The following is a 12,803-nucleotide window of genomic DNA, read 5'->3' as shown; positions in this document are numbered from 1 at the left end:
ACCAACTCACGCATTTTTACAATTACACTATCAGCACGGATCATCCATTCGCGCTATGATCCAAGCTTGCAGCCTATATCAATCTTATCTTCTGAAAATTGTAGTCAAGTTAGTTGCTGTCTGATGATCGGTTAAAACCGTGAAACTCAGAGTTACAGAAGAAACGCTTTTCGTCCCTCTCGACTCAAGTGTGTGTACTAGGCTCTGCACCCTGTGAGCACTCTCACGAGCAACGTTGCAACCACAACTGAGTTACTCCCTCCGAGTTTGTATGATGACTGATATCAAGAGTCCATAACCCATGGACTCTTGCTGATATGTACACAAACCCAGGCCAGGGCCTAGGGATCTAGGGAGTCGTAAATACCGGTAATTTTTACGACTCCCTGCACAAACGGATCCGCGGATCGGAGGCTAGCGGCGTTACGTCATACATCCATATTCAGCATCGCGTATACGCGTAGCGGGCTGAGTGTGGTACGTGGTACGGTGGTGGACCAGTGTACAGACTGTCTGTGGCAGTGCAGTGCACCACGGTGCACTAGTGGCCACGTCACGCGATTTTCACCAGGCAACAACGGCAACTTTATGAAATCGGTTCTGGGCTTTTGACTCATTTGTTTTGAGTTTGAGGAGTTTGAGTTCTGCAAGGATCCGTGTGGGGCCACAGCCAGTTACTTTTCGAGAGAGAAATATAATTGTGTCTTGAGCAAGAACGGCCTCGATAGGTGGGAAGCTGATAGTCAGTTACAGCAAGGATCTGGAAAATGGAGGGAGAAAACAGCAAGCCTCCACAGACCAGAAATTCGCCGCCTCAGACTATGGGCGAACCATCCAGCTGCGGAGAATCTGTTGTTGGCGACCCGCGTTCAGTCAATAACAACAAATCAGAGGCACCCGCTTCTGCTAGCTCTGATACCTGTGATGGCCAGGCGGCAAGTCGTGTGGCCATGTCAGCCCCCGAAGAGAGTCACTCTAGTCCTGTGGAAAATGGCAGTGTAAATCGAACAAAAAGCAATGGCTCGGGAGTTGTATCGAGTGTGTCTGCTACATCAATGTCCAGTGGCACAACCACGGTGAGTATTTGCTGAATTCCTAATGGGTTCATGGTTTGCAAACAAACAGAACTGCACCAAGTACTAGTACTCGGGCATGAGGATAATGCCGCTCGTGTGCAACTGAGCATATTGGCCTCTACAGTAACCAGGACGCCAGCATTCTGGATCGTGGCATCGCCAGCGACGAAAACTGAATTATAGTTTTTCTTCCGGACAATTTTATGCAATGAGGCAACATTGAACAGATGGCGCAGGACTAGACGTTGTCGATGGCGTGCACTTGCAGCCCTCAATCTGGCGCTGGGTGACCAGCGTGGACGTAAACACCACGTTGTGGTCTCTCTAAACCGATCACTGACTTGTGCTTGAACTCAGCCAGATATGGCAGTTGGTGCTGGTGTGTCAGCTCAAAGCACAGATCTCCTTCAGGCTGGCATACGAGTAATCTGTATCCGCCTGGCAGACTTGCATTGTGACTGCATAGGTTGGTTTGTGGTGATGGTTTGAATCAGCTCACCAAGCAGCACTGCTAGTGTTGTAAAGACATAGACCAGCTATAGCAGTGGGCACTGTTCGAAATAATTGCAACCTTTGCCTCTTTTGATGGCGCTCCTCAGAAATGACCGGGAATCTCTTTATGTTGGCCAGCTGTTCCTCGGCTGAAAGCGAAAATAAATCAAAACTTCAATGAAGAAAGTAATTATGATGAAGAAAGGAAAAGGGCGAAATGTTACGAGTTCCTTTCTTCATCATAATTATATTGGCTCACCATCCGAGTTCAACTTTGAATAATTAAAGTAATGTTCACACTGAGGTCTTCAACATGGGAGCGAAGGTTGAGTTCCAGAACTTTTCTTGTCACTATCATCAATGGAATCTGGCGACTGAATGAAATAGGGAAACGTTCTGGAACTCAACCGTCGCAGCTATGTTTGTGCCATGAGCGTGCGCATTATTTCATTCTTTGCTACCGTAAAATTCCGTAAATAAGCCCACCCTAAATAACGCCCATGTCCGATAAAAAGCCCAGTTTTAGGCGGTGTACACTTCAAGTCCGTTTTAGCGCCCATGCCCGAAATAAGCCCAGGGCGTAAAGTGGACTCAAAATGGCCAGCGCGCGAGCGTGCGTTCGCGTACAAACTGTAGAACAGTTGTAGATCGAGTGCGTGCCATCCAACTGCGCGCAGTACAGTGCAGAACTCAACACTGTCATGGCGCTCGAGAACAGCGATGTTCCATTGGAATGTAGCAAACTGCCAAAAAATGTGGTTTGATGTACCTGTACCGCGCTCAGTGTGAATGGTGGTTCACTAAAACCAGTGGGTTGCTGATAGACTGATCTTCTGCAGATTGCGTCCGAAATAACGCCCATGCCCAAATATACGCCCGTTTTTTGACGCTCTGCAAAGTATACGTCCGGGGCTTATTAACGGAATTTTACGGTATTTTGTGAAACATATTGGAAGCGTGTCCAATTGTCTTACGTAGTTTATGCATCTACTTCGTCCACACCAGTCTAAAAGAACACAGCAAAACATCTTTCTGAACCGAATGTTTTTGTTCCCTTCTAACCATGGGCTCGTACAGTTACGCTAAACGAGAGAGCTTGGGAGCTCAGGGCCCTACGCTATGCTTTTTTTGCCTTGATGACCTGGACAAAAACAAAGCATAGGTATGTTATAAATTCTTTAAAAAAATCCTTTTTTATAAGACATAACCTGGGATTCGAACCCGCACTATCGCGCGCCCTGCATGCATCCCCCGATACACTTCGCATACATACTAATTCTTCCAAGTTGTTTCACATTGTGATCTTGCATTTGAAAGCCCTATTTGAATATGCATTGTGGCCAGCCGTCTTTGATGGCACGGTACGGTAGGGGATAGGTACGGAACAGGTACGATCGAGGGTAATACGACACCGTCTCCCGTACCGTACCATCAAACACAGCTGGCCACATACAGCTGCCCGCAATATTCAAATAGGGCTTTCAAACGCAAGATAATAACGTGAAGCAACTTAGAAGAATGGGTATGAATGCGAAGTGTATGGGGGAATGCATGTAGGGCGATAGTGCGGGTTCGAATCCCAGGATATGCCTTAAAAAAAATAGGAGAATTGAAAAATTTATAACATCCTATGCTTTTTTGCCGTCAGATACGGATAGCGCCGTGCATGACACAAACAAACAAACACACAAACAGACACCAAATTAAAGCTGTGTGGACCCTGGCTAGCGCCAGACGTTACTGAAGTAACGTCTTCTGCATAGCTACGGGAATAAAGTGAAATGACTAAGACAGCAGTTATATGGGCAAGGCATTGGGGGAGATAAACATCACGCTACATTGCTATTTAGCGATTCTTATCTCCACGTCGCCTGTTTAAGTCAAATTTCATTTTACGTTCTGTTGAAAACTGCCTGTGGCTCCAAGTTGCTGTTGACGTTGTAACCATGGTAACCCACTAATGCCATACGCTACGTAATGTTTTGTCAGTTCTGGTAACTTTTGCGCTGCAATGCGAGTGTTGGTGCTATCCCGCGTCTTCCCTGCTGTTACACCCACTCTTGTTGTGACAGTGCCGGTGTAACAGTTACTCGAGCACGCCGATAAGCCAGATGCACGTCTTGCTTGAAATACTAAGCACAGGAGATATTTGAAGAAGTTGGCCACTCCCAGCGGCTGTCTAGGGTCTGATGTTGCCATGTCCTGTGTGGCTGTGTTGTCTGCACAGCTTTCAGTGCGCGGCGAGGCGCTGCAGCTGTTCGGCCTTAAGGGCATCACGCGGAGTAAAGTCGCGGAGGTCCTCGGCAGCCGTCCGTCCGCCCGCACGGAGGAGCTGGGCAATGCCTACATGGCGCTGTTCGACTTTGAAGGTGTGTCGGTGGTGGACGCACTGCGCGTGCTCCTGGAACGCTGCAGCATAGCTGGCGAGACGCAGGCGCAGGCACGTATCGTCGAGTTCTTTGCCCGGCGCTACGCCGAGTGCAACTCTTCCGTCGGCGATGCAGGTCAGAATAATGTGTGTGTGTGTGTGTAGCATTTCGTTTGAATGATATCAATCTCATGCTAGACCATAATAATGCGTGTCGTGTATATACCTACCCATTAACCCTTTATTCCCGTAGCTATGCAGAAGACGTTACTTCAGTAACGTCTGGCGCTAGCCAGGGTCCACACAGCTTTAATTTGGTGTTTGTTTGTTTGTTTGTGTCACGCCTGGCGCTATCCCGTATCTGTCCCGTACTGTACCGTACCAGCAAAGACAGCTGGCCACAATATTTTTGTGTGTTTGTGCCATCGACATGCCTGGCGCTATCCCCTACCTGTCCCGTACCATCAAGAGTACGGTACCATCAAGAGAATAAGACATTAGTATATATGCGAAGTGTATCGGGGGAATGCATTCAGTGCAGTAACATTTTTTGTGGATTTGTGTGCGAGGCCGAGATCCCATTAGCAGGCTGGCTGGGCCGCCTGTCGACCTGCCCGGGAATCGCATGTAGGCGGATAGCATAATAACTATAACGTATAATTATACAGTCATGTAGATGTAGAGCAGGGAGTCATATTATGTAAACGACTCCCTGCTGTATGGGGAGATTTTCCTTAAAGAAATACGAAGTAGGGAGACGAGTAAATGCAATCAGAATGGATGTTGGTTGCCGCCAGTATAATAATAATAAGAAGATAAATGCCCGTGATCGGCAGAGTCAGCGCCGGTCCCAGGAAACGTCATCGACTGCAGAACGCCCGTGATCGGCAGAGTCAGCGTCAGTCCCGAAGCTATGCAGAAGACGTTACTTCAGTATCTCATTGAAACGTTTTGGCAATACAATGATGAAGCTAATCAAAGGAAAAAGCATTTCCACCAGTTCTAACAACATGCACGATGAGCTAGGCAACAAAGCATAGCGCAGGGCCCTGAGCTTCCAAGCTCTCTCGTTACCGGCCTGCAGACGTTCGATCATATATGATCGAAAGTCTGCAGGCCAGTAATATCTTCGTAACTCCATCATTTCTTGTGCGAATTCAACAATCGAAAGGTCTATTTGGTAGCGGAAACTCCAAGCTATCCAATGCAACAATCGCCGAAGAGTTACGATATCGGACACCAGAGATATCGCGCGCCGTATTTTCACCTCAGCAAATTCAAATTTTTGATCGATCACTTCGCCATTTTTGGGGAAAATCCCTTTACTTGTGCTCTTTGAGCGACTAAGCACGTGATATTGACGTAGTCAGCTGAAGTTTGAATCGTCTCAAACAAATTTGAGCGTTCTACAATGAAGGAGAGTGGAATGGCGTTGATGGGACGAAATTGCTTGCATATCAGGCTTGGAGACGACTTTGCTGTGTTACCGCGCCTGATTTGTGGCGACTGGATAATGGAGCTTGGTACCCTGGCGTTGCTCTTGACAAGAGCTTTCCAACGGGCCCTAGATTGTGAAAATCAAGTGAAGGAGACCAAAGTTATGACCTGGTGAAGTTGGAAATTGTGCTGAAATTCGTAATCCTGGTGCATGCTGTGCAAGTAATCCGGTAATAAAGGGTTAAGAGTACAGAACCAAGAGTGTGCAACTCTTCTGTTGGTGATGCAGGTCTTAATGTGTGTGTAGCACTTCTTTTGTACAATTTCAATCTCATGCTAGACCATAATAATGGGTGGCGTGTGTATACATGTACAGGTCTGTTCACGATATAACAACTCTCACTTGTACATAAACCTCGCTAGTAAGTAAAAAAAATCAAATCCCGCGCCGAAACAGCATCACTCCCATACAAATTTTGTTCTACACAACATAATCCTACATAACATAAACCTCGACATAACACACGCTACAGCGCGGTCCCCAACGCGCGCACTCTCGGCACAACATAAATTCACGTGAACGGTACGATCAAGCGGTAGCTGTAGCTAGGCAGTTTAGGCCAGTTTAGTCCTACATAACGTAAACCTCGGCATAACGCACCCTATGGCGCGGTCCCCAACGTGCGCACTCTCGATACAACGTAGATTCACATGCGCGGTACAGTCAAGGTGTAGCCAAAGCCAGCCAGTTTAGTCCTATTGTGCATATATTCTGCGGCATTGATGGTATCTGCTGTCGATGGTGGTACAGTGTGTATATGTTTGCACGGTTAAACCTGCCTTGTAATAGCCTTCATTTTGAGGTACATCTTGTACTTTACACAAGGTTTTCTACATAACATAACTCTCGATATAACATAATTTTCGCGTGGTCCCAGAGATTACGTTATATGGTGAGTAGACCTGTACCTACATTCAGTTATAAGTAGCAAGCTGTCGTTGCTATATAGCTGAGAAGACTCGCCGCCTTGTGTACAAGCAAGTGGTTTGTCGGAGTCTTTCTTTTCTTCTAAGGGTGTGTGCAAGTTGGCACAAGCACCCAGTGTTTCTGTGTTGCTTGTGATAGTGCTGTGTTGCTATGCGATTGACTCTCAGCTCACTTCGTTTTCTTTCTGTCACCCTTGCCATTGCATTTGTATTTCCATGCTTTTTCCATGCTCAGATGCAGTTCATTCGCTCACAGCGGCAGTAATGTTGCTCAACCAAGATCTGCACGGCCAGAATCTAGGAAAGAAAATGACATCGTCACAGTTTCTTAGCAACGTAGGGCTTTTGCGGGATGGGAAGCCGCCGATTCCTAAATCTGCCGTCAAGGAGGTGAGCAGAGTTGTTGTTTTGCTGCTACCGCTATGGTTATTCTGCATGTTCAGTCTGTGGCACCATCATCTTGGTGGCAATACTGTTGTGTTGCTTTGAGAGAGGCCGTTGTCATGCTGTATCCGAAGCAGAGCAGCATCCCGTAGTCGGACAGGTTCGTGATCTACAGTAGCACACAAGCAGAACACGGGCGCCCACCAATGAAGTTTTGCTGACACTGCCATTGCACACCTGGAATCCTTTTGACTTGCCTGTGTGAAGGGTTGAGGCATCTTTCATCAGTTTTTCCTCTTCGTCACTTTTATACATGTATTCTGTTCGTGAAAGCTTGTGTCAGTCACCTCACTACGATGTTTTTTTTACATGTTTGGTCAGGTTTATGCACAGATCAAGTCTCGTCCCCTTGCATTTGTTCACGACGATGATGAGCAGTCAATTGCCAGCCATCTTCACACCTCATCCGAAGCTGTAGGCACAATTGTTCTGCCAAACAGTGTTGTCGAGGTATGCTGCTGCGAATATTTATCTATGGTTTTACTGGAGTGTTGCTGGTTCTCAGTCTCTTACTCGACTTTGTCTCTCTGTCTCTCTCTCTCTCTCTCTCTCTCTCTCTCTCTCTCTCTCTCTCTCTCTCTCTCTCTCTCTCTCTCTCTCTCTCTCTCTCTCTCTCTCTCTCTCTTTGTCTCTCTCTCTTTGTCTCTCTCTCTTTCTCTCTCTCTCTCTCTCTCTCTCTCTCTCTCTCTCTCTCTCTCTCTTTGTCTCTCTCTCTCTCTCTCTCTCTCTCTCTCTCTCTCTCTCTCTCCGTGGTCTATGCAACTCGCGACCCGCTGACCCCAAACACAGCCCGGATCAAACCAAACTTACATGCATGAATCGACCCTGCCCCGAGGGCTACTACAACGGGCAACCCGGAACTGAAATCCACATTGTTCCACGTTCCGATCGCCTGTGTGTTCTCCCTAGATGCTGCACCTCCATGGAAATCAGATTGAATTTTGGTTAATGGTGGTACTTATTTGATTGTCTGCCGCTCTGCAGGTGAACTTGGACGATTTCCCAACGGTGATCAGAGAAGGGCTGCTGAAGAGAAAGAATGTCGGCGGTGGTTTTGGCCACCGAAGCTGGTCCTTACGATACTGTGTTGTGCGTGGTTTCATCTTGCATCTCTTCAAGGTAACCAGTGCCACAACATCACCCTGATCCTTTTCGTTCGCACATGCTATTGGTACAGGCCACTTGTAAACGTTCCAGATCGTTGTGACTTTTTAAATTTGCGTTTGTTGGGGGGGGGGGGGGGGGGAGTGGCATTTCCATTAATGTTTGTCGAATTTTGCCTCCTGAGATGCTGATCTTTTGGCAGAAGATTAATTATAATAATAAATGTGTCTGTGTCTGTGTGTGTGCTTTTTTTGTAGATGGACGGCAAGAGCGCACGGTCAGTTCCCAACTTTGCGGACATGCAGTCGGCAGTGCTCTTGACGCATGCTTTGGCCACGCCGGCTGTCAAGTATCACAAGCGTCAGTACTGCCTGCAGTTGCTGGACAGTAATGGTACCTATCATCTCTTCCAAGCGTCCAACTACGACGACCTCACCTCCTGGGTAATTGCCATCAACCGTGCCGCGGCCCTACACTCAACTAAGCCGCTGGCAGCTCCCATTGGCTCATGTGTAGACAGATTTGAGCGCCCGCCATTGCCCAAGCATCCGAGCAAGGCTGCTCCCGAGGAGCAGTTGTCGTTCTATCGGGAGAAAGTCGATGAGCTAATCAAGGACATTGCCATTGAACAGGTCAGTAGTACGTTCTACAGGAGTCCTTCTGCACAGTGCTGCAGCTGTTGCTTAATTCGTCGGCCATCTATTCTCTCTCTCTCTCTCTCTCTCTCTTTCTGAAGCGATGATAGCGAACACGGTATGTAAGACATAGAAACTTTTGCTGGCATTACACCATTCAACAGCTTGCAAGGCTGATGAATTGACTGCCACTAATGTTAGCCTCATCTCCAACGCAGAGCTGACTGAAATGGCTTTTTCTGGTCAGTGCCCCCCCCCCCCCCCCCACACACACACACTTAATTAACAACCGCAATCAGCTTGTCTAGCTGTTTAGCCACCGATTGACATTCTACGTTCATGTGCATGTGCGTTGATATACCCTACACAGGAAGATAGACCTTCACCAGCCAACAAGAAGAAGCAGCGCTTGTTCAAGGTGTGGGAGGCCAGGTGTGAATACATGAGCAGTGAACTGGTACGTGGAAGGAGAGTGTATAGGTCCCGGTAGATACCTGGATGTACAGTGAAACCTGCCTAAGACGACCACTCAAGGGACTTTCACAACGCGGTCTCTGTTACCAGGTGGTCTCCTTATCCAGGGTCAACTGACTGGAACTAGCATCCCTTGGTCCTTGTTGCAGTGGTCTTTTAGGACAGGTGGTCGCCTTGACAGGTTTTTACTGTACTGTAATTACTTGTAGATGACTTTTCTTTGACAACTACTGCAGTATGGAGTTGCCCTCCGTATTCTCACAGGGTAATTTAAACTAATTTCGTCACGAACCTTTTTGCTACGGGATTGTCTCTGAATTCCGTGATTTCCTTCCAACGAACCTTGTTCATAACTGCATGTATCGCCTTTCTTCCTTTCCTTTGTTCAGTTTAGGCCTTGCAGCTGTGTGCATGCATGCGGTAAAAGTATACGAATTCTAGTCAGGGTACAGTGTACTCTACTTGTGGGTGTGTGGGCATCTCTATCCTGCCAAAGTATGCCCAAAATATATGGACTACTAGGATCTCGGTACAAAGCAGGTACTCTAATTTCAGAATTTTTCGGTGCTCAAAACTTTCGGTATGAGAGCAAAAGGCCAGGTTATGTGAACAGAAATTTTCGGTACAGAGAAGCAGTCCCCTATTGGATTATGTGTTTCAGTGTCTGTTCGGTTATTGAAATTTTAGGTATAAAACAGATGGACCGAAAGTATCGAAAATATAAGTACACCGAAAATGTGTGAAATTACAGTACTCGTGTAGTAGTAAAGTACCCGAAGATGGCATGAGCATACGCGAGTTTGACGATTGCCTCAGAACTGTTTTCACCCGGCTGGTGAGATCGGGATAAGATGAAGTAGATGTTACAACAGAATGCAGGTACAGGTGCACACGTGCCCACGCGTATCTATCTGCGGCAGGATACTCTCGAGCGCGGAATAAAATACCTACTGGTACATAATGATGATGAGGCCTAGATGGCCAAAGCAGCTTGCTGTCTACAGCAGTGGGCGTTGGTACATACATAACAGCCGAAAAGACGCTTGCTACATACAGTCTATAGAAATTCAGGTATGGACTTCTCCTACTATTGTGAGCACCCTTAGGAAAAAGTGGAGCGGGTCGCTGTTCCATTTTGTCCCAACGTTTGCGAACGGCTGTGCACGCTTTGCATGGAGTACTATTGCCGCAACAGTGCCCGTCTGTGTGTGTGTATACGTGTGTAGGTGCGCTATCAGTCGTACGTTGAAGCCATGACTCTGGACCATGACTTTGCTCCGACCGCCAAGTATGCCGGAGAGCTGCTATCGCCCTCACACAGCGTGTCTTCAATAAGCTCCAGGTAAGACCTGACGTGCTGTGTGTGTGTGTCTCTCTACTCTCTACACACTGCTACTGGCTGCGTTGCCTGGCCTCATCGATCCTTTTCCTTGGCGACACTGCTTGCGGGTGATCATTGCACTGTATGATGTTGGCCCTTTATGCTGCCCTCCTGCCGGGGTTCAAGCAGTCAGCCGTGACTTTCAAATCGTATTGGGAAGACACGGTCTCAAGCACATGCTTGGATGTGAAATGCAAGGATCACGTGTGTGTGTGTGCGTGTGTGTGTGTGTGTGTGCAGCATGCAGAGCTGCTGAAACTGTACAAAGCTCTTAAATAGCATAATAATTTAGGAGGAAAACAGTGAAGATGGCTTGGTTTCTTTGTGAGCACTCAAACAGGAAATATTATGACGTGTGTCTCTCTTAGTAGTGCCCTGCACCCTCTAGTTCGCTCTCTATGACTCCAGTCCTGGCACAAACTGATGGCAATGGTGTTTTGATTCTCGCCCGCAGGACTCCCAGTCGCAGAGTTACGCCCAGCTGAGGCAGCTGGCTGCGCGTACACCATATACAACGCCTTGAACGACATGCTTAGCCAAATTTAGACAGTCTTGACACCATTGACCTTTTTTTAGCAATTACATACAACAGGCTTCAGCTCACTTCACTAGCCAACCGATTTCCCGTCCTGACCTCGTGTGTAGCTCTAGACAACTAATACAATATTTAAACGATTATTTTAGTACAGCTTTCGATATTCTATTTTCAGCTTTTTTCCCTTACGAAATGTAAAACTCAAGCAACAATATTAGAAACGTTAGCTTAGCAGTAGCAATCAACAGAACCAACTGTGCTGTTAACATGCTTTGTTTTTCGACACATTCAGTTCTTCACAACAGAAAAATAATATAGAGTGTGAATAAAAGGTAGAACTATCTATTCATTGCCACAGTCAACTGTTAGTTCTTAGTGCACGTGAAATACTGGCCCGCTGCCAAAGTTCTAACTCTACGAAGTCCCGATGCCCCCGTGACACATTGTCGCGTTCCTCCAGTGAGTGGTCGCTCAATGCTAGCTTCCATGGTAGTTCAGTGCCAGGCACAAAACCCGTTGGCCAGGTTCCGCTGTGAGCACCGCGGGAGCTGGTGAAAGTTAAATGAGTTTGCTGAGCCTACATGTACTCGTGTCCGTTACAGACAACTGCTGGTCGACTTTGACAAGTAGAACCAGTCAGCCCTAGGGGAGGCCGTGGGTGTTGATCGACTGGGGTGTGGTGCTGGGATGTGGTGCATGGCGTCTTGTTTCTTGGAATGCACTAGAAATGGGTGTTGTTTCAGCTAGTTGGATCAAGTTTAGACAGTGCAATGCCGTACAGAAAATCACCCCCTCCCACACCCACACATACACACTTGTACGCAAGACAGACCTTAGCTTGTTCATGCGCTCTGCTAAACAATAGATGCTAAAACAGGTGCAGTGACCTCACGTGCCGAAGACCATGGCACATTCTAGTCTAGCCCAGCATGTTCTTTGCATCCATTACCTAACTGTAGTCCGTTTGTTCTTGGGCACGCGGGATCAGCTCACTTTTCGTCAGCGAGCATTACTCACTTTTCGCCAGCGAGCATTACTCACTTGTCAATTTAGTGCCATGTTGTCACACTAGCCGACTGCTGGTTACATTGGTGGACAGTTAGTCATAACTCGTAACATTTTTGTCCTTCCTTTTCCTCAGCAAGCATTACTCAGTTCTGATCTTGTGCCACTTTCTCTGCGCAGTCACAGCGCCGCGTCGGTGCGCTCGATGAACCGCAGCCGCTTCCAACGCACCACGCCCCAGTCAAGCAGCCTGGCCAGTACTGCGGAGCGCTCACAGTCCGCCAGTAACGTAGAGGCCATCACCCCACCACCGGGCTCTGCCTCATGCTCAGCCCTGGGAAAGACTGGTAGTCGTGACAGCTACCGAGAAGCTGTCAATCATGCACCGTAAATACACATTGACTAAGAGCGACCCACTATATTTTCCCATTACCCTCAGATCTACTACTGCCCTGTATCACCTTACTCTCTCATTCTACAACTCACCTCGTCTCTCTCTCTCTCTCTCAAAGTACGCATGCACGCACCACACCATTCAACTATTTTCTTACGTATTTGTGGGTTGCATAATGAGTTTTGTTGATTTGCAAATTAGCCATGCATCATTGCCTGCTACATGTCTATGTTAGATTTGCTAAGAAGAATATTTGCAGTGTTTTCATATTTTTAGTCATAACTATCCTGGAAAGAACGTACAAGACATTAACAACCTGGGACCAGGCATGCAGGGCATCTGTGTTCACACCGTTCTTCTTTTCAGAACTCCTTTACATATGTTTGTTCTGGTGACACATTGACTGGCGGTGCCGGCTAACACAGGGCAGTGTGTGTGTGTGTGTGTCTGCAATCCCAGCACAAGTTACTA

The 12,803-nt window shown here is 47.3% G+C and overlaps 1 protein-coding gene across 2 annotated transcripts; it reads left to right on the top strand.

Moving 5' to 3' along the window:
• The first annotated feature begins 618 nt into the window (after positions 1–618).
• LOC135822533 (PH and SEC7 domain-containing protein 2-like) lies at positions 619–12,756 on the top strand. 2 transcript variants are annotated; one of them, XM_065335323.1, is made up of 9 exons: positions 619–1,076; positions 3,796–4,072; positions 6,596–6,750; positions 7,126–7,254; positions 7,789–7,923; positions 8,166–8,540; positions 8,914–9,000; positions 10,244–10,359; positions 10,853–11,164. In XM_065335323.1, exons 1-9 carry the CDS (start codon positions 768–770, stop codon positions 10,881–10,883), a joined length of 1,614 nt encoding a protein of 537 aa, XP_065191395.1. In that variant the 5' UTR covers positions 619–767; the 3' UTR covers positions 10,884–11,164. The 2 variants fall into 2 exon arrangements, with proteins under 2 accessions (XP_065191395.1, XP_065191394.1); XM_065335322.1 differs by lacking the exon at positions 10,853–11,164 and adding an exon at positions 12,119–12,756 and having other exon boundaries at positions 621–1,076.
• Positions 12,757–12,803: the final 47 nt, after the last annotated feature.

The sequence above is a fragment of the Sycon ciliatum genome, chromosome 8, assembly GCF_964019385.1.
Source record: "Sycon ciliatum chromosome 8, ocSycCili1.1, whole genome shotgun sequence".
Taxonomy (NCBI): domain Eukaryota; kingdom Metazoa; phylum Porifera; class Calcarea; order Leucosolenida; family Sycettidae; genus Sycon; species Sycon ciliatum.
The sequence above is the reverse complement of the archived record's forward strand: the minus strand, read 5'-3'. Positions and strand labels throughout refer to the sequence as shown.

Excerpts from the sequence above, each read along its gene's own strand:
- LOC135822533 (XM_065335322.1), top strand. The coding sequence starts at position 768 with ATGGAGGGAGAAAACAGCAAGCCTCCACAGACCAGAAATTCGCCGCCT. Across the intron at positions 7,924-8,165 it reads TCATCTTGCATCTCTTCAAG|ATGGACGGCAAGAGCGCACG; the intron begins GTAACCAGTGCC and ends CTTTTTTTGTAG. Across the intron at positions 10,360-12,118 it reads GTGTCTTCAATAAGCTCCAG|TCACAGCGCCGCGTCGGTGC; the intron begins GTAAGACCTGAC and ends TTCTCTGCGCAG.